At 40.4% G+C, this 22086-nt stretch overlaps 2 protein-coding genes across 14 annotated transcripts in view; both read left to right on the top strand.

Annotated features, from left to right (window-relative positions):
• Window positions 1-1972, top strand: part of ryr2a (ryanodine receptor 2a (cardiac)) — a 249867-nt gene extending 247895 nt beyond the window's left edge. For all 12 annotated transcript variants that reach the window (XM_061967101.1, XM_061967103.1, XM_061967104.1 and 9 more), the window contains one exon: window positions 1512-1972. In XM_061967101.1, coding sequence (XP_061823085.1) covers window positions 1512-1607 — 96 coding nt within the window. In that variant the 3' untranslated portion in view covers window positions 1608-1972. The remainder of the gene's footprint in view (window positions 1-1511) is intronic.
• A 5030-nt stretch (window positions 1973-7002) lies between these two features.
• The window catches only part of chrm3b (cholinergic receptor, muscarinic 3b), a 32180-nt gene continuing 17096 nt past the window's right edge, over window positions 7003-22086 (top strand). Inside the window, exon 1 of one of the 2 annotated variants that reach the window (XM_061967116.1) lies at window positions 7003-7182. The gene's annotated coding sequence lies outside the window, so the exon portion shown is untranslated. Of the gene's footprint in view, window positions 7183-21156; window positions 21246-22086 lie in introns of those variants that run through there. The other variant, XM_061967115.1, reaches the window with a different exon arrangement.

A 22086-nucleotide genomic window follows, 5' to 3' on the forward strand; every position in this document is an offset into this window, starting at 1 on the left:
CTCACGAGAAGCTCAATTGCCGCCCCTCAAAGTCGAAGGAGTGTTTGTTCAGTGAACATGCTCCATGTGTAAAGTGTCTTTTTTGGAATTTGCCTATCATTCAAAATCCTTATGTGAGACAAGAAATCCTTATGCATTCTAAATATAAAATAAATGCTTACAATGGAACCTATATGAGTCACTCTATTCTGCCTATAAAGGGCTCTAAAAAACATCCAAAAGCCTCCATCAAGGTTTGATATACATGATGTAAGTACAGTATATATGTAATGTAGTAACAGGCACATTTATAATAACATGTAATATTTGTGTTTTGATCATTTTAAGCATACGCGGCACATTCATTTCACAAACACATGACGCGATCACTTTTCCTTCGACAACATCACTGATTATTACTCACTGCAGACTCCATGAGACCCAACAAACATAATAAAACATCGCTTACTGTACAATGTCTGGATGTTCATATATTCCCATTTAAATAAGGAATGACTCAGATTCCTTGCAAAGAAAAAAAGGGGGTAGAAACTAAGCGTCTTTTCTTTGGCCAACTTCTCATATTATGTCCTCATCCTTTTACTATACAGGTGAGAGGCATTATTTTTGATCTAGAACAAGGGTCGGGAACCTTTTTGGATGAGAGAGCCATGAAAGCCAAATATTTTAAAATGTATTTCCGTGAGAGCCATATAATATTTATTAATACTGAATACAACTAAATGCATGCATTTTTAGGTAAGACCAACATTTTTTAGAGTATAATAAGTCTCTTATTCTTTTTAATAACATTGTTATTCTGAAGCTAACCAATAATAAATAGAATACTTCTTACCATTAATGCGACTTCTTGAACAGGTGCGGTAGAAAACAGATGAATGGATTAAAATGCATGAGAATGTTTTACATTTTCAACATTATTTTTAACACTGTGATTACAAGCGGAATTATTCATTACTTATTGTGTTAAGCCATGTCAGCTAAGATTTATCTGAGAGCCAGATGCAGTCATCAAAAGAGCCACATCTGGCTCGAGAGCCATAGGTTCCCTACCCCTGATCTAGAATAAACTGTCAAGCTTCAAGGCGAGAAAGCCGCTCAATAGCTGATCATGTCAGTATAGCAGCATAAGCAAGGTACCTCTCAGTGACAACATGCCGCTAATTATTTGTAATTAGCTTATAGTAACATTATCACTAATACTTGGTTAATATTCAGGTCAAGAAATGTAAATGGTGTATTGTTGGCAGTTTTTTTGGATGGTTATTTAGAGGGCTTTATGTGCGGAATAGAGGACTCCATTGTAAGCAGACTTTTATTTACGAGTTAGAATGCTTAAAAAAACGTACTTGTGTTCTTGTCTCTCATAAAGATTGTGAAAAACATGTTTTTTAAAAAGTGCAGTTCCCCTTTAAGATAATGTGTGTTGTTAAATGTCACTGTATGAATACAATTGGAATTGGATTAAGCAATATGAATGTAAATGTATTGGTTTTCTTTCTGTCTTGAAGGAATCTTATGTGTGGAAGATGTACCAGGAGCGCTGCTGGGAGTTCTTCCCTGCTGGTGATTGTTTCCGGAAACAGTATGAAGATCACCTCAACTGATCCATCTATGGGATTCTGTCTTTTGTGGCTGTTCTTAAAGCACACGTGCTTCTAACTGTTTTAGCCAAACAGTAACAAAACTATTCCAACCCAGGCAGAGAGGACCAACGTATCTGAACTGTAAACTCAAGACTGATGACGACAGGTGTTCATCCAAGATCTTCCTCATTCAGCCAACTTCCAGCACACTCATTTTGGAATGCTTTGTACATAACAAATAACATATTATAACATGTATATGAGACTGTTGGCATGTAACAACTGTCTTGCTCAAATAATGATTTTATTGTATTTCCCGTCACAGTAACAAGCAAGGAAACAAAAGAAAACAAAAGAAGCAACAGAAATAAGGAATTGATTCAAGGTTTACAGACGGGGGAGATGACAAGACCTTCTGTGTACTGTACAAAACTCCCACTGCATGTTGATACAGGAAGTGGGCCAGGTCTGCAATATATCTTTCACTACTCTTCTGCTGTTGTTAGCATTCATAACTGATTATGCTACTCAAATTGTGCTAATTGGAAAAGACTGCATGCAACAAAAGAGCAGGAAGATGATCAAAGATGCCAAAACACAATACTTTTCTAGATTTTAACAAATAAAACCACTTTATTGGTTTGGATTAAAATAAAAGTCAGATGTTAATATCTTACCTGCTCTCTCTGTGTACATAAACATGTGTTTGTGTGTATGTGTGTGCGAGAGAATGTGTGTGAAGGGCTACAATTGGCAACAAAACCTTAAGCTAATTCCAGATTTGCATGATTGCTATTTCCTCACGTCCTTTTTTGAAAAGCTGGAGAAATAAGAGTCATGAAATTTCAATCAATGACTATCTTGCCATTTTTAATGCACTGATGAATACAGTATTGCTAAGACATAGAAGTTTATTTTGTTCTGCGACTGAACTACTATAGTAACTCCAAAAAATTACATTGACATTTGTCCAGGTCCATTTAATTGTTGCTTGGCCTTCCACAAAACACAATCTGTAATATGCTTTTAAAATTAGCAAAATTTCTAGATACAAATATTATATGAAAAACAATACAATAAATGTTGCACAATTAACTACAGAAGTTTCATCAAGTATTGGAATAATCATGTACAGTATTTATGTCGTTAAGGAGACACGCCATCAGCAGCTTCTCCATATTTTCATGGATAAATGTCCTCCCTTGGTTAGCGTCATTGACCACTCCTGCTTTATTCGTTCCACTTCACCAAGTTAATGACATGCTCGGTCATATTTTTTCAGTGATTTTTTTTCTTTGATTCAATGAATATCGTCTGCTTTTTCTCCTTCACACTTGCTTTCTCCCCACCTATGATTGCAAAAACAAAGTTATGTCTTCAGCAGAGATTTGAACCACCTCACTGTCAGGCTGACTTGCTGAGCTATTTTTTACTGAATAGAAAACGGATAAATCCATCCAGACTAAATGTATGTCACACCAAAAAAACAGCGCTCAGAAGGTTACTGTAAATTAGATAATAGAATGTCTTTCTTCAATGTTGGTGTGCCACAAACATCAGTTATGTGCAGTTATGAGCACAGGGAACTTAAGTCTTGTTTTTTTCCCAAAAATATTCTGCCAAACAAGGTCCAGAGATTTTGCTGGTCATAGAAAATCACATCAACTTCAAGCTGAAGACTTTCTGGAAAATTGAATACAGAGAACAGGACACTAGACTCCAATGAACACAGCAGACTGAAGGGAAAGGTTTAAGAATGATCTTTATTACTAAATTGCACTGGAAGGAAAGAGAGAATTAAAATTACGATTATTAATAATAATAATAATGGCTTAGATTTATAATGGTCAGCCCATCGTCAATAATTTATGCAGTTTTTTTGTTTCCTGGCTGCACTGTAATATGTCAAGTTTTGTTGAGTTGCCATGCCATATACTTTGAAAGATTAATGCTAAGTTTTTCTGCCCACTTTTATTTAACATTTTTACAGATAATAAATAAAAATAGATCAATCTGAAATTTAAAAAAATGAAATAAAATTCATAAAAAAACAAAAATCCTTAATAGACAAGGTAATTATTTATCCTCAACAAATTTACAATGTGGAGCAGGTTGTGAGAAAGACATGTATTAACCATATCTTATCAAACAATGTGTACAGCAATACTGGACTGGTTGTTTACGTTTATTGTGTGGCGTCAATTTTTTTGTCTTTGGACAAACTAACAACAAAATCAAAACTCAAGCAAGCAATTCATAAATCATCACAACTTGAATTGCGTAGGAAGAAGCAGAAGCTTTTTTTTTTTTAAATTATTATTATTTTATTATTATCCACCCCATTCATTCACTCATCCATCCTCCCATACATCCTCTGGGCAATATAAACAATCTTGTCTTGATCCCTCAAACAGTTCCAAGATTGACCAGTGTTTCTTTACCATAGGGCCCAATGTTGGGCTGTAAGGGTCGCCAAAAAATATCTTTCTCAGCTGTGGTCCGAATGGGACGCAGCGGTAATACACATTTCCACTACCTGTGGCAGTAATGACAACATCAAACAAACAGAAGAAGTCTGGAGCTAAAGTCATAGAAGTCTCTTAAGCGCAAAACTTAAGACTAAAGTGGTAAAGCTGTATTTTTATTTGCACTTTAATTTTATTGACAGGTTATCTACAAACATATGTTATTATTATTCATAATTATTAAGTTAACATATATTTTTATTCGTCTTTATATTTATTTTTCATCATTTTTTTTTTTGAGTACCTTATTGTTGCCTTGATAATATTTGTGATGAACACATGCTTTCATTTGACAAGTGTATCCTGTTAACTGTAAGTCGGTTGGATATAATTATTGAATACCATTAAAATCAAGAGTAAGATTACTAAAGCAGTGTACATATTTGAGTGGGCCCCTGTTCCCCAACACAACACATTAAATACGACAACACCAGTGAACAGTACAGGGTCAATGATGCTTTCGCATTCACAACATGAACTATGAGCATGTATCGGACACGTTGGTCTCCGCTCGGAACAGACATTGACTAGTGGGCAGCCTAGGATGGAGTCAGCTCTCTTGGTTGCTTTAGATGGCATGGAGGGCTGCAGAGGCCACCGCGGTGTACAGAATGTGAGTGTTGTTGTGTGTCTATGTATGGTGCAATCGTGTGTGCACAAAATGTATTATTTGTTGCTCATTTTTGGGGTTTTAGTTGTGTTTTGCTTTGAGCTGCATGTAGAAATGGCGCCGCTCAATTGGCAGTTGGTTGCATCAGCTCTGTGCTATTTTAATGTCTTGTATGTCTTTTGTGTTCTTTATTGTTTCCCTCCTGTTTTTCATGTGTTTTACCTTATTTTTGGGGGACTTTTTGTGTCTGCACTGCAACTGTGCACATCGTTTCCCCATTGTGGGAAAAATAAATTCTATTCTATCCAAAACCCCAACTGTTATTGCCCTTTGAGAGCATGTTTACTTTACAGTACGGGACTTTTCCAGCAAAATTTGTGACGTTGGAGTCCATCATTTGCAGCGACTGAGTGAAGACTCGGACTACAATGTTTACTACTCTAGGTTTTACATTTCCAACCAAGCCAAGATGCCCTTGAGCAAGGTACAGTATTAGACCCTTCAACTGCTCAGCGGCTTGACACTGTTTGCAGAGCCCATCTTGTGCGTGCGGCTGAAAAACAGATGTTTCAGGGAAAATAGTTCACCGTTGTCCCTCACTACGTTGCGCTTCAAATATTGCAGCTTCACCACATTGCAGGTGTTTTTTTTAAAAAGCATACTCTAGAAAATCCATTCCTTTCTGTCTTCAGCCCAATATGGACACACGACTGCTTTACCCCAAGAAGAGAAGATGGCGGATTTAAATCTTGGGCAACAGAGGATCTGTTGAAAAAAATTCATTATGTCTACCATGGATGACAAAAACTGTTTAGAAATGCCATGTTTTGTTTTTGCTTTTGCTTTGTTAATAGTGCTGTATGTGTGTGTTTTTCTCCTTCTATTATTGTTTTTGTTTTTTTTGTATATCACTTTGCGTTTGCCATTTGCCTGTGCATGAAAAGTGTGATAAATAAAAGTTAACAATTTGAAAAGGGCTTAATTTCCAAATTATACAAATGTTTGGTGGATGGAAGTCCAGAAACATCCAGGTTCTATGGAAAGGCTGCAGAATGGAGACAATATCTGCATGAAGATGTTTTAATAGAAGAATGAGAGAAGGCATGTACTAAAGCACAATCAAAAACTACTAATACACTAGGCTGACCATATTCTGAAGTCCCAAAAAGAGGACACATATGCGTGCCAAGGTGGGCAGCACGCCAAGGCCGGGACTAAGTGAAAATTTGCTAATGATACTCGAACTTGCTTTATAAATAATATTTTTATTTAAATAAAGCAGTGTTGGCGCCATCAAGTCATAAAAATGGGGTCCCACAGTAAATTTTTGGGGTCTTTTAAAAACAAATGCTAAACGTATGCATTATCCTGTTATATCTCACATTCTATATTGTGTTTTGGAAAAAGGTAATCATAAACATTAATTCATTTTAAAAAAAAATAAATAAATAAAACCATTTTTTATGCATATGTAAATGTATTCAGTTATAAACATTCATTCACTTTCTTCTTTCCTTCATGGATCTAAACTTTACCGCTGCTGGTAGTTTTTTTCTATGTTTTTATTTAATAAGTTGTAGGTGTATTTATTTCAGTATAAAAGTGTAAAAAGTGTTTTGCTTCAGTCATGAAATGATGATAATGGTGTGCCAGGGCTTACATACATTTTGTATTTAACTCTTAAATCTCTGGAGTCTACATCAACTTCACATCTATCCCTCATTTCAAAATGTTTTAGTTTTTTTTGTTTCCCCCCATTTTTTGTCAAACAAAACAGTTTTTTATGGCAAACACACAAAATATGCAAAATCTTCCACCAAAAATATTTTTCAAAGTGGAATATTTGATGTGAAGTAATCAAAACCTTGGATAGGTCAATAATTCATAATAACATTGATTTTGATTCAATATTATGTTTTGAGCAATGACAGTTTGAAAGAAAGAAAAAAACAGCTTTGTTTTATTAGTCAACATTGCAACTTTTTCTAAATTACATTTCACCTTTAAGATTTTTTATTTCACTTTTGTCATGTTTTTGTTTCTTTTAATAGTATTTTTAGAATGTGCCGTGGGCCTTTAAAACATTAGCTGTGGGCCGCAAATGGCCTCCGGGGCACACTTTTGACACCCCTGCTATAGATAATACAAAATTAAATCTGATAAGTCTATGGATAAAAAGCAGAATGTTTATCATAACGCACAGTCAAGCATCTATGCTTCAGTAAACAATGACGGTGAAGACGTCACTGTCAGCGATGCGAGCAACACTTTAACTTCTCCAAGAGACTCCTTTTGAACACTCCTCGCACATGAACACTTCAAAAGGCACACAATTGCCCCGTTTTTTGACCTGCAAAGTATGTTTTTGGGGTGGAGGAGTCTGCTCGGGTGCTGGTTAGCTTGAAGCTAACAGCTAACCTGTCTCCGTCCTCGAACGATGTGGATCCAGTGGGAGATAAAAGTTAAGTATCCATGGACTCACAAAGACTAAAATAACTAACTTACTGGAGTTAAAAATGTTGACTTTACACTCACCTTAGTGTTTATCATGAAGTCTTTATTTTGACAGCCCCTCACGGTAAACTTGTCCGAGTGCAAACTAAGGCAGTAGTTGTCATTGATAAAACTTTTGGCGTATCAAAATAAAAACGCAATAAACGGGGACGGAAATTTGACCCGACAAATATAAACAAAACAAAACACTGGAGGAAAGCGATAATCGATACAATAAAAAACAAACAAACAAGCAAACCGGGCGGTAGGTAAAAAAAAGAAAATCTGCGTCCTTTCTAATTTCAATGCTTAAAAAGACACAAAAAGTGCGTTAACGCCAACACTGAGTTGATAGTACAACAAAATAAGTCACACATATATTCTGTAACATTCAGTTTTGGAAACAAGTGCAGAGGTAGAAATATTCAAAATAACCCTCTTGTATATGTAAACCTAACTCCACTCTCTCCGTCTCTGCCCCTCCCTCACGAATGTTGCTGCGTGAGCACACCTTACAATTTGTTTTGTTTGTAACCCCTTCTTAACCCTGGACGTACATCGAAAATACAAGCAACCCTAACTCAAAATGCCGGACATTTGAGGCATTTAAGAAACCCCGCCCGGACAGCCCCGCAAAAGAGGACATGTCCGGGAAAGAGAACGTATGGTCAGTCTATAATACACGTTTGAAGTTATTACAATACAACTGGCTAATAGACAGTGATGGGAAAGCTACTTGGAAAATTGTGTAAACTAAGCTACAAGTTATTTGCATTAAATGTAGATAAGCTATCCCCGGAGAAATGTAGCAAGCTACACTACAAGCTAGACTACAAGCTGCACGGCAACAGTAGCTTGCTACATCAAAGTTACATTTAATGGCATTTCTATCTATGGGCCCACATGTATAATATCAATGTTAATGTAACTGAGAGTCTACAAACTAATAACTACCGTATTTTCCGCACCATAAGGCGCCCTGGGTTATAAGCCGCGCCTTCAATGAACGGCATATTTCAAAACTTTGTCCACCTATAAGCCGCCCCGTGTTGTAAGCCGCATCTAACTGCGCTAAAGGAATGTCAAAAAAACAGTCAGGTTAGTCAAACTTTAATAATATATTAAAAACCAGCGTTCTAACAACTCTGTTCACTCCCAAAATGTACGCAAATGTGCAATCACAAACATAGTAAAATTCAAAATAGTGCAGAGCAATAGCAACATAATGTTGCTCGAACGTTAATGTCACAACACACAAAATAAACATAACGCTCACTTTCTGAAGTTATTCTTCATTCATAAATCCCTCGAATTCTTCTCCTTCGGTGTCCGAATTGAAAAGTTGGGCGAATGTGGGATCCAAAATGGCCGGCTCCGTCTCGTCGAAGTAATCGGAGTCAGTGTCGCTGTTGTCCAGCAGTTCTGTGAATCCTGCCTTCCGGAAAGCTCGGACCACAGTTGTGACCGAAATATCTGCCCAGGCATTTACGATCCACTGGCAGATGTTGGCGTATGTCGTCCGGCGCTGTCTCCCTGTCTTGGTGAACGTCTCGTGTGTTCGCCTTCTGTCATCCACTGTTCCCACGCAGTTAGCAGTCTAGCTTCGAATGCCCTGTTGACACCAATATCTAGCGGCTGGAGGTCTTTTGTCAATCCACCCGGAATGACGGCGAGTATTGAATTAAGCGCGTAAGCGTGTCTCTTAATGTGATGTTATGAGCTAGCAAATATAACAACTACACTACCCAGCATGCAACGATAGTGACGAGCATGCGCGGTAGCCCTGAGAAGCGTTGTTGTATGCTGGCAGTTAGAATGTGGTTATGAGCACGCTGTGAGTAAACGTTGAGAACTCAGTTAACACGCCTCGTCTGCATTATTTATAATTAGACAGACAACACACTTAATAGGAGCCATTTTGGGGTCTTTACATAAACACACAAATGGAAATGAAACGTCACATATCCCAGCATGCACCGCGCGCTTCTTCTTCTTCTACGGGGAAAAAAGATGGCGGCTGTTTACCGTAGTTGCGAGACCTAAACTTTATGAAAATTAATATTAATATTAACCCATATATAAGGCGCACCGGATTATAAGGCGCACTGTCAGCTTTTGAGAAAATTTGTGGTTTTTAGGTGCGCCTTATAGTGCGGAAAATACGGTATATGTCATTCAGCTGGGGACACCCTACAACTACCTCTAGGGGTCCCCACACCCTACTGTATGTATTTATTTAGTTTGCCTTTTCTTTGGCCCACCCCTATGTTATTTATTTTCTCTACCAACAGTAAAAAAAAAAAACAGCATCCATCTATATATTGACAAAAAATGAATCTACAATATTTTGGGGCAAAATTAAAGGGGAATATTATCACAATTTCAGAATTGTTAAAACCATTAAAAATCAGTTCCCAGTGGCTTATTATATTTTTCGAAGTTTTTTTCAAAATTTTACCCATCACGCAATATCCCTAAAAAAAGCTTCAAAGTGCCTGATTTTAACCACCCGTCCATTTTCCTGTGACGTCACATAGTGAAGCCAACACAAACAAACATGGCGGAAAGAACAGCAAGCTATAGCGACATTAGCTCGGATTCAGACTCGGATGTCAGCGGCTTAAGCGATTCAACAGATTACGAATGTATTGAAACGGATGGTTGTAGTGTGGAGGCAGGTAGCGAAAATGAAATTGAAGAAGAAACTGAAGCTATTGAGCCATATCGGTTTGAACCGTATGCAAGCGAAACCGACGAAAACTACACGACAGCCAGCGACACGGGAGAAAGCGAGGACGAATTCGGCGATCGCCTTCTAACCAACGATTGGTATGTGTTTGTTTGGCATTAAAGGAAACTAACAACTATGAACTAGGTTTACAGCATATGAAATACATTTGGCAACAACATGCACTTTGAGAGTGCAGACAGCCCAGTTTTCATCAATTAATATATTCTGTAGACATACCCTCATGTCAGCAGGCCAGGGACGCTAGGGTCGATATTCTTCTCTTTATCATTTTCGGGACGGTGTGAGCCAAGACATCCAGGGGGTTTAGCTCGCTCGTCTGCGGGAACAAACTGCCACCATTTCTTGCTGTGCTACCGAGGTCCTTTGTCCCTGAATTGCTCACACACTCCGGCAGATTCAATGGGGGTCTGGTGGCAGATTTCTTTGATTTTATCGTTGGAAATGCATCTGCTTTGAGTGTCGCAGGATATCCACACATTCTTGCCATCTCTGTCGTAGCATAGCTTTTGTCGGTAAAGTGTGCGGAACAAACGTCCAATTTCTTGCCACTTTCGCATCTTTGGGCCACTGGTGCAACTTGAATCCGTCCCTGTTCGTGTTGTTACACCCTCCGACAACACACCGACGAGGCATGATGTCTCCAAGGTACGGAAAACAGTCGAAAAAACGGAAAATAACAGAGCTGATTTGACTCGGTGTTTGAGAAAATGGCGGATTGCTTCCTGATGTGACGTCACAACTCCGAGAGCGAATATTAGAAAGGCGTTTAATTCGCCAAAATTCACCCATTTAGAGTTCGGAAATCGGTTAAAAAAATATATGGTCTTTTTTCTGCAACATCAAGGTATATATTGACGCTTACATAGGTCTGGTGATAATGTTCCCCTTTAAGCATAGTTTTCCAGCATATAAATGAACTAAAATGATCACTATTACAGTACGATTGGCCACTGGAGGAGATCAAACCAACTGCTGTTCAGTATCGATGCCACTGATTGGCTCAGCCTCAGGCAGCATTACTATATGGGATTAAAAGAGTGTAAAGGTGCCCAAAGGGTGTTATTTCATGTCTAAGGGGCTCTCATACTGTTGAAAAACGCAATTAGAAGTTTATAAACAGGTTTGTTATGCTCCAGCTGTGAAAATATATCATTTATATTTAATGATTCCTACTCACTTTATCGCAATCATGTCTGGAACCAAATAATCACGATAAACGAGGGATGACTGATAAAGGATTTCCTCAATTTTCACACAATAAAATGTTTGTCTAAAAAATTTTTTTCATTCAGTTTAAAAGTTTAAACATATTGTTGAGTGTCAGCTTTATAAAAAGGAAATAGACTTTTGATGAAAGCTGCTGGGAAGGAAGTGTCTGGACCTGGAAAAGTGATCTGAGTGAGAAGATGTGATGCATGGCAAAGATCCCTTAAAAGGACTTTGACCGCCAACAAAAGGACGGCAGACATGAAACATGGAGAGGCAAATACAGAATGTGACAATGTTGAAAGAAGAACTCAAATCAATTCACTATAAGAAAGAAATACTTAAATCTCCTGTTCATTGTTGTCATATTTAATGTTCTTTTGTAATGTTGACATACAACAGAACACAGCAATCTTTCACCCAAAATCCAACCTGAAATTACCCTATGATGATATCTCAAAATCAATATAGGACACATCTGCAGACTGTATTTCATTGGAATATCAAGAAACGTGACATTGATACATTTACAGATTTGGGTTTACATAAAGTAATATTTGAATTAGGCCTGTCAAAAATAGCGTGTTAACTCATGTGATTAATCGCAGTGTATTATCCCATTAATGATGTATACAAGCAGATTAATCACAATGTATTTTGCTCCTTTACCTTAACCACGAAAGGTTACCTGAAAGGCGGCGCAGGTTGTAATACGGTCAGTGACCTGTGGCCCTATGCTCAGAGAGGTGCGTGGCTTTCCGACTATAAATATGGATGTACGTTCAAATCCCGAAAATAGCATACGCCAGTAAAAATTCCAGATGTGTGAAAGTGTTCGCACGCACAAATCCAAGCACATTTTTTTGTTACATCGCAGTCTCCTTGGAATCGAGCGCAGACGTCAGCATGGCCACACCCACACCACGCTCCCCTATGAATATGCAAATCATATTGAACGTAACCATATGACTGAGAACAAGCGCTGCCCAAAGAGGACTCATTAGGAGGTGCTTCTTTCTCCTGCTACACAAAAAAAATGGTCACGCATCAGGAACAAAGTGAGGAAGAAGATGGATGTACTTCGCCAAAAAAGATGAGCGTTTCAAAAGATAATCACTGCAACTGTCGGCTACTCAGTATATTATTTCAATATACAGGCGAGGACTGCGCGGTCTGGTGTAATGCCACTCACTTCTGCTGCTGCCCACTGGAGTGACAGGAAGACATTGTGGCGAAATGATCGGCGAGATAAATTAATATACAGTCGTGGTCAAAAGTTGACATACACTTGTAAAGAACATAATGTCATGGCTGTCTTGAGTTTCCAATCATTTCTACAACTCTTATTTTTTTTGTGATAGAGTGATTGGAGCACATACTTGTTGGTCACAAAAAACATTCATGAAGTTTGGTTCTTTTATGAATTTATTATGGGTCTACTGAAAATGTGACCAAATCTGCTGGGTCAAAAGTGTCATGATCCGTGGTCGGATCATGTTTTGTTAAGTTATGTTTGGTTAGTTTTGGACTCCTTTTGTTATTACTGTGAGTTTGTTTCGTCACCATGGTTACTTGATTTTCACCTGCCTTGCACGCGCACCTGTTTCTCATCAGAGACGCTATTTAAGCCCACCTTTGTTCATCACTCGTTCTGCTTTCTTTGTTTTTGCATCACACGACTGCCACGTAAATTCATTCTTAATTCTAGACTCAGCTAAGTTCCATAGTTTGTGCTAAGTGTTAGCCTTAGCTTCCAGTGGGTTCGACACCTCTTCCTGTCGGTTTGTTTTCTGTTTTATACCAGTTTTGTGTTATTTTATTATTAAATCAAGTTATTACCTGCAAGTCCTGTCCGGATTCGTCCATTGCATCTTGGGAGAACAAACCCCCGCATCACCATGCGCACCACACGTGACAGAAAGAAAGCAGCACCTCGTACTCCCGCATCGGACAGCAAAGAGTCTTCACCTCGCCGTCAGGACGCCTCGCTCCCGAAGACTCCTCTTCCGGACAACAGCACGCCAAGAGCAGCCCATTCTTCCCCTCTGATGTTTGGAAAATCCATTGAAGTATGTGCCAAACAATTTTCCAACTGGGCTGTGAGCCAGAGGGAGACCCGCGCTGTTGACATTACGCTGCATACTTGTGATGACGTCATCCCGCCCACTAGTGATGACGTCAGACACCAAGATTTTTTTTTAGATTCTGTTTACTCCCTCTGTCAGCCCCCCACTAAGGACTTTGTTTCTAGAATTAATCCTTATGAGAATTTTTTTTCAAAATTTAGATTTTTTCAGTGTCAGTCTCCTGTCTTTCAAGCCCCGCCTCCAGCGACTTTGGCTTCGCCCCCAGTGACCAATGCTCCCACAAATGGACTTTTTGGACAATTGAGAGGGGAGGAGTCTACCCCCCTCCACCCACCCCTAAAGAAAATGCCAGACCACAGGGAGCGCGTCTAGTATCCGCTCCTTGAGGGGGGGGCTGGGGCCGGGAGCTGTGCTGGTGGGGTGACTCAGATGCACCCAACCAGGCAGCAACCTCCAGCCCGTCCTCCACCACCAGTCCGTCGGCATGTCAAGCCGCAACCCACAGCTAGACCGCCTCCGCCATGCTCATGGCTAACCTCAGCCCGGGTGGGCCTGCAGACGCCACCATCATCTCCGGTGGGCTTGCAGACGCCACCATCATCTCCGGTGGGCTTGCAGACGCCACCATCATCTCCGGTGGGCTTGCAGACGCCACCATCTCCAGTTCCTGCTCCTCGGCTAGCACCTGCTCCAGTTCCTGTTCCTCGGCTAGCACCTGCTCCAGTTCCTGCTCCTCGGCTAGCACCTGCTCCAGTTCCTGCTCCTCGGCTAGCACCTGCTCCAGTTCCTGCTCCTCGGCTAGCACCTGCTCCAGTTCCTGTTCCTCGGCTAGCACCTGCTCCAGTTCCTGTTCCTCGGCTAGCACCTGTTCCTCGGCTAGCACCTGCTCCAGTTCTTGCACCCCGGCTAGCACCTGCTCCAGTTCCTGTTCCTCGGCTAGCACCTGCTCCAGTTCCTGTTCCTCGGCTAGCACCTGCTCCAGTTCCTGCTCCTCGACTAGCACCTGCTCCAGTTCCTGCTCCTCAGCTAGCACCTGCTCCAGTTCCTGCTCCTCGGCTAGCACCTGCTCCAGTTCCTGCTCCTCGGCTAGCACCTGCTCCTGCTCCTCGGCTAGCACCTGCTCCAGTTCTTGCACCCTGGCTAGCACCCGTTCCTGCTCCTCGGCTAGCTCCCGTGCCTGCACCACGCCAAGCTTTGCCGCCTGCACCACGCCAAGCTTTGCCGCCTGCACCACGCCAAGCTTCGCCGCCTGCACCTGCGTCCACGCCTGACTCGTCATCTGCGCCCAAGCCTGCCACGACGACGCCGTTGTGCCCACCTCCCCGTCGACCACGGATGTGGCCGCTCCCTGGTCGTCCGCCTCGCCAAGTGCGCCCACCTCCCAGTCGGCCACGAATGTGGCCATTCCCGGGTCGCCCGCCTCGCCTGCTGCAGCGGCTTTCCACTCGCCTCTGCCACTTGACTTTGCCTCGGTGGATTCGGGGACACTTGGCCTGGCAACCCACCGCCAAGTCCTCCCTCCGCCCTCCCGTGACTTTTGACCCTGCTCGTTTTTTTTAGGACATCTAGAATCTGTCCTTAAGGGGGGGATCTGTCATGATCCGTGGTCGGATCATGTTTTGTTAAGTTATGTTTGGTTAGTTTTGGACTCCTTTTGTTATTACTTGTGCACCTGTGAGTTTGTTTCGTCACCATGGTTACTTGATTTTCACCTGCCTTGCACGCGCACCTGTTTCTCATCAGAGACGCTATTTAAGCCCACCTTTGTTCATCACTCGTTCTGCTTTCTTTGTTTTTGCATCACGCGACTGCCACGTAAGTTCATTCTTGATTCTAGACTCAGCTAAGTTCCATAGTTTGTGCTAAGTGTTAGCCTTAGCTTCCAGTGCATTCGGCACCTCTTCCTGTCGGTTTGTTTTCTGTTTTGTACCAGTTTTGTGTTATTTTATTATTAAATCAAGTTATTACATGCAAGTCCTGTCCGGATTCGTCCCTTGCATCTTGGGAGAACAAACCCCCGCATCACCATGCGCACCACACGTGACAGAAAGTATACATACAGCAATGTTAATATTTGGCTACATGTCCCTTGGCAAGTTTCACTGCAATAAGGCGCTTTTGGTAGCCATCTACAAACTTCTAGTTGAATTTTTGACCACTTCTCTTGACAAAATTGTGTTGGTTTTCTGACATGGACTTGTTTCTTCAGCATTGTCCACATGTTTAAATCAGGACTTTGGGAAGGCCATTCTAATCTAAAACCTTAATTCTAGCCTGATTTAGCCATTCCTTGACCACTTTTGACGTGTGTTTGGGGTCATTGTCCTGTTGGAACACCCAACCTTTCATTGTCCCATTTACTCTCTGTAAAGCACCAGTTCAATTGGCAGCAAAACAGGCCCCGAGCATAATACTACCACCACCATGCTTGACGGTAGGAATTGTGTTCCTGGGATTAAAGGCCTCACCTTTTCTCCTCCAAACATATTGCTGGGTATTGTGGCCAAACAGCTCAATTTTTGTTTCATCTGACATCACATGGACAAAGATAAGACCTTCTGGAGGAAAGTTCTGTGGTCAGATGAAACAAAAAATTAGCTGTTTGGCCACAATACCCAGCAATATGTTTGAAGGAGAAAAGGTGAGGCCTTTAATCCCAGGAACACCAATCCTACTACCGTCAAGCATAGTGGTGGTAGTATTATGCTCTGGGCCTGTTTTGCTGCCAATGGAACTGGTGCTTTAAATGGGACAATGAAAAAGGAGGATTACCTCCAAATTCTCCAGGAAAACCTAAAATCATCAGCCCGGAGGTTGGGTCTTGGGCACAGTTGGGTGTGAAAATGACCCCAAACACACGTCAAAAGTGGTAAAGGAATGGCTAAATCAGGCTAGAATTAATGTTTTAGAATGGCCTTCCCAAAGTCCTTACTTAAACGTGTGGACAATGGTGAAGAAACAAGTCAATGTCAGAAAACCAACACATTTAGCTGAACTGCACCAATTTTGTCAAGAGGAGTGGTCAAAAATTCAACCAGAAGCTTGTAGATGGCTACCAAAAGCGCCTTATTGCAGTGAAACTTGCCAAGGGACATGTAACCAAATATTAACATTGCTGTATGTATACTTTTGACCCAGCAGATTTGGTCACATTTTCAGTAGACCCATAATAAATTCATAAAAGAACCAAACTTCATGAATGTTTTTTGTGACCAACAAGTATGTGCTCCAATCACTCTAAAAAAAGTGTTTTGAAAGTCAATCAGCATCCCAGAACAGATTATGCTTACTTTGAATGTTTCAATGAGCAACATCATTGTTTAAATCAGGTGTGCTTAAACGTTTTGCCTGCCAAGGACCAAAGTAAAAGTGAATAAAGGATATTAAGCGTACAGCAGCACCATGTGAGTAAGGAGTTTAGCGCCATTCTTCCTTATATAGCGGACATTGTTACGTCAGATGGATATAGTAGGAAGGGGATTCATATGGCCCCATTCATCGCAGTTTACCTGATACATGAAATGTGACAATTGCAATTTCTACTTTAGCCGCCAGGTGGTAGTACAGTGTTGAATATCTGAAAATGTGTTTTGTGGCAATTCCAACTTTCACCACAGCGTCAGTTGCTATGTAGAGTGGCGCTTTCCATCATTTTCAGCAGACTGCTTTGTAAAATGATTAACCCCCCCCTCTCACGTGAGATCCACCCAGGAAGGGGGCCATGTCAATCCCTTCCCTACTGTACCAACTATGAGCCTTGCACGTGTCATCAATGATTGTGTGACCTTGACAGAGGTCGGTATGAATACGTAATTTGAGTAGCCACTTTTTTGCACTTTGTCACCCCTGCTTAAAAGCTATACCCTAATCCTGTGTTTGTAGGAAATCCTGTAAAATTTAAAGCAGGGGTGTCCAAACTACGGCCCGCCGGCGTCTTCAATTTTGCATGCGAGACGTCATGAGTTTATTAAGGAATGCGGCCCGCGGGGTGTTTTTAAATCAATTTTAAACACCTGACAATCTTAATGCTGCAACTTTGTGCGGCAACAACAACGATTTTATATTAAAACAACAACAGTGGAGTCAGAACCAGAACACTAGCCAGAGGAGACTGTGGTGTTCCAAGGCACAGGTGTAAAATCAGCCAAATGGTAGGAATATAAGAGGCAGCACATCATGGAACGCTTTACCAGAGCACATAAGAAACTGTGGGACCGACCTGACATTCACAGGGCTCTTTAAAATAGGCTGAAGTAAAACCCGTCATGATCCCATAGATGAACCTCTCCTTGGACTCTAATTTAAAACTAAGATTATTTGTACCTGTGGTGTTATTGTTCGTCTATTGTGTCCAGGGCCGGCTTTCCCGACAAACGAAACAGGCGGCCGCCAACCTTTGGAGGGGGCGCCAATATGCAGAACGTAAAAAAGGAGTTGACTCTCACCTGGGGCGTCAAATGGTCTAGAGCCGGCCCTGATTGTATCTATAGTGTCTGTGTTTATGTTTTTCTGTGTGTTTTGCAATTTAACTTTTGTGCTAATTCCAGCATATTTATGTTGAAGCTGTTTTTTTGCTGACACATTGCTTAATATGTACTGTCCTAATTCAAATAAAGAAAGAAAAGAAAATAAATAAACGTGAGTATATATATATATATATATATATATATATATATACAAACCCCGTTTCCATATGAGTTGGGAAATTGTGTTAGATGTAAATATAAACGGAATACAATGATTTGCAAATCCTTTTCAACCTATATTCAATTGAATGCACTAAAAAGACAAGATATTTGATGTTCAAACTCATAAACTTAATTTTTTTTTGCAAATAATAATTAACTTAGAATTTCATGGCTGCAACACGTGCCAAAGTAGTTGGGAAAGGGCATGTTCACCACTGTGTTACATGGCCTTTCCTTTTAACAACACTCAGTAAACGTTTGGTAACTGAGGAGACACATTTTTTACGCTTCTCAGGTGGAATTATTTCCCATTCTTGCTTGATGTACAGCTTAAGTTGTTCAACAGTCCGGGGGTCTCCGTTGTGGTATTTTAGGCTTCATAATGCGCCACACATTTTCAATGGGAGACAGGTCTGGACTACAGGCAGGCCAGTCTAGTACCCGCACTCTTTTACTATGAAGCCACGTTGATGTAACACGTGGCTTGGCATTGTCTTGCTGAAATAAGCAGGGGTGTCCATGGTAACGTTGCTTGGATGGCAACATATGTTGCTCCAAAACCTGTATGTACCTTTCAGCATTAATGGCGCCTTCACAGATGTGTATGTTACCCATGTCTTGGGCATTAGTACACCCCCATACCATCACAGATGCTGGCTTTTCAATTTTGCGCCTATAACAATCCGGATGGTTCTTTTCCTCTTTGGTCCGGAGGACACAACGTCCACAGTTTCCAAAAACATTTTGAAATGTGAACTCGTCAGACCACGGAACACTTCCACTTTGTATCAGTCCATCTTAGATGAGCTCAGGCCCAGCGAAGCCGACGGCGTTTCAGGGTGTTGTTGATAAACGATTTTCGCCTTGCATAGGAGAGTTTTAACTTGCACTTACAGATGTAGTGACCAACTGTAGTTACTGACAGTGGGTTTCTGAAGTGTTCCTGAGCCCATGTGGTGATATCCTTTACAGACTGATGTCGCTTGTTGATGCAGTACAGCCTGAGGGATCGAAGGTCACGGGCTTAGCTGCTTACGTGCAGTGATTTTTCCAGATTCTCTGAACCCTTTGATGATATTACGGACCGTAGATGGTGAAATCCCTAAATTCCTTGCAATAGCTGGTTGAGAAAGGTTTTTCTTAAACTGTTCAACAATTTGGTCACGCATTTGTTGACAAAGTGGTGACCCTCGCCCCATCCTTGTTTGTGAATGACTGAGCATTTCATGGAATCTACTTTTATACCCAATCATGGCACCCACCTGTTCCCAATTAGCCTGTTCACCTGTGGGATGTTCCCAATAAGTGTTTGATGAGCATTCCTCAACTTTATCAGTATTTATTGCCACCTTTCCCAACTTCTTTGTCACGTGTTGCTGGCATCAAATTCTAAAGTTAATGATTATTTGCAAAAAAAAAAAATGTTTATCAGTTTGAACATCAAATATATTGTCTTTGTAGCATATTCAACTGAATATGGGTTGAAAATGATTTGCAAATCATTGTATTCCGTTTATATTTACATCTAACACAATTTCCCAACTCATATGGAATCGGGGTTTGTATGTATGTATGTATATATATATATATATATATATATATATATATATATACATATATACATATCTATGTGTATATATATATATATATATATATATATATATATATAAACTTTTGGACACATATATATAGATGTGTCCAAACTTTTGTATATATATATACACACACCATGCTTGACGGTGGGATTGGTGTTCCTGGGAACAAAGGCCTCACCTTTTCTCCTCCAAATACATTGCTGGGTATTGTGGCTAAACAGCTCAATTTTTGTTTCATCTGACATCACATGGACAAAGATAAGACCTTCTTGAGGAAAGTTCTGTGGTCAGATGAAACAAAAATGTAGCTGTTTGGCCACAATACCCAGCAATATGTTTGGAGGAGAAAAGGTGAGGCCTTTAATCTTGCCTCTTTAATACAAAGAGGCAAGATAAGGCAGATCATCGAAACTAGTATGCAAAATCATAACAGACCCGCATGACGACGAGGGAGTTAGAGACAGAGGGATGTTTCAAGCTGAACACTCAACAAAAAAAACCTACTTGAAAATGGCAGAGGTTAGAGTTTTACTTTAGTGATGAAGATGACGTGCAGGATTCCCACAATAATGCATTATTGTGGGTATTGTAGCCAAAAAGCTCAATTTCTGTTTCATCTGACATCACATGGACAAAGATAAGACCTTCTGGAGGAAAGTTCTGTGGTCGGATGAAACAAAAATTAAGCTGTTTGGCCACAATACCCAGCAATATGTTTGGAGGAGAAAAGGTGAGGCCTTTAATCACAGGAAGACCAATCCTACCGTCAAGCATGGTGGTGGTAGTATTATGCTCTGGGCCTGTTTTGCTGCAAATGGAACTGGTGCTTTAAATGGGAAAATAAAAAAGGAGGATTACCTCCAAATTCTTCAGGACAACCTAAAATCACCAGCCTGTAGGTTTGGTCTTGGGCGCAGTTGGGAGTTCCAACAGGAAAATGACCCCAAACACACATCAAAAGTGGTAAAGGAATGGCTAAATCAGGCTAGAATTAAGGTTTTAGAATGACCTTCCCAAAGTCCTGACTTAAATGTGTGGACAATGCTGAAGAAACAAGTCCATGTCAGAAAACCAACAAATTTAGCTGAACTGCACCAATTTTGTCAAGAGTAATGGTCAAAAATTCAACCAGAAGCTTGTGGATGGCTACCAAAAGCGCCTTATTGCAGTGAAACTTGCCAAGGGACATGTAACCAAATATTAACATTGCTGTATGTGTACTTTTGACCCAGCAGATTTGGTCACATTTTCAGTAGACCCATTAAATTCATAAAAGAACCAAACTTCATGAATGTTTTTTGTGACCAACAAGTATGTGCTCCAATCACTCTATCACAAAAAAGAGTTGTAGAAATGATTGGAAACTCAAGACAGCCATGACATTATGTTCTTTACAAGTGTATGTCAACTTTTGACCAGGACTGTATGTATATATAATGTATACAGATTGTATATGTAAGGCATCAATAGCCTTGTCCCATTCTCTCCTGTCATTGTGTCAATTGTGTCTTTTGTTGTCGCCAATGTTGTTATATTTGACAGAATTTGCTCGGAGGTATAAAGGGAAGTGCCATTTGTGCGGTCAAGTAGAACACCATCAGAGTTTCAGGTTAAAAAAGCAGAGCTGTTGCCTTCACTCCCACACTGAGTGAGCATCAAGGGCAGGCAGCATGTCTCCCAAGCAAGGCTGAACACGTCTGCTGGTAAGTGCCTTCGCACCCCCTTTTTGACACCAACTCCAACAACTTTTCACATTATTTTAGCTACAATGGACTCATTTTGTGGATCATGCACTTTATCATGGAGCAGTACAGTAGTACACATGAGGTTGACTCATTTTGCAAGTTTTTACAGTGGAGCAAATTGCCATGGACGATTTATCATATTTGTGGTCATTAGACTTTTTGGATGTGTTTCATGTGTTGAAAGTAAAACAATGAAGCAAGTGAAGTAAATAAAGAAGAAGACAAGAAAGAAAAGTACCTGTAGGGACCGAAGCTCTGAATCGCTCAGAGAAAATGTAATAAATCATTATTATTATAATTATGAATTATGTTGTTTTGTGGATGAAATTATGAAATCTAAATGAGGATCTATCAATATCTTTTACACAACCTGATGAAACTAAGGATGACAAAAGTAAAAAGTTGCCAGTACCAGTTAGTTCTTGCAGCTTTTCTCTGCTGCCTCTCACAGTATGAAAACACAAGTTTATAGTTTGGTGATGGAATAATGGACATTGTCAGTAACACCAGAGTGCATCCTTGTCAGCAGCAGTGTTGAAGATTAGTCCTGACAAGATCTATTCTATCCTATTTTTCTTTTTTCCTGCATAATTGTTAGAAGAATTGCATTTTTTTTTCTCCATGCTGAAATATCTCTCAAAACTTAGATGTCAAGTTAAACGGCGACAAGGCGAAGAGTGAATTGAAGACAGGTTCCCAGGAGATGTGATGATTCTGGCTTTAATTAGTACAGCCTGTATTAGTAATGGCATCTCTTCTTTACAGGCTATGCTAATCGATACCAGAATCAGCAAAACGA

Source organism: Nerophis lumbriciformis, linkage group LG11 (genome assembly GCF_033978685.3).
Source record: "Nerophis lumbriciformis linkage group LG11, RoL_Nlum_v2.1, whole genome shotgun sequence".
Lineage (NCBI taxonomy): Eukaryota > Metazoa > Chordata > Actinopteri > Syngnathiformes > Syngnathidae > Nerophis > Nerophis lumbriciformis.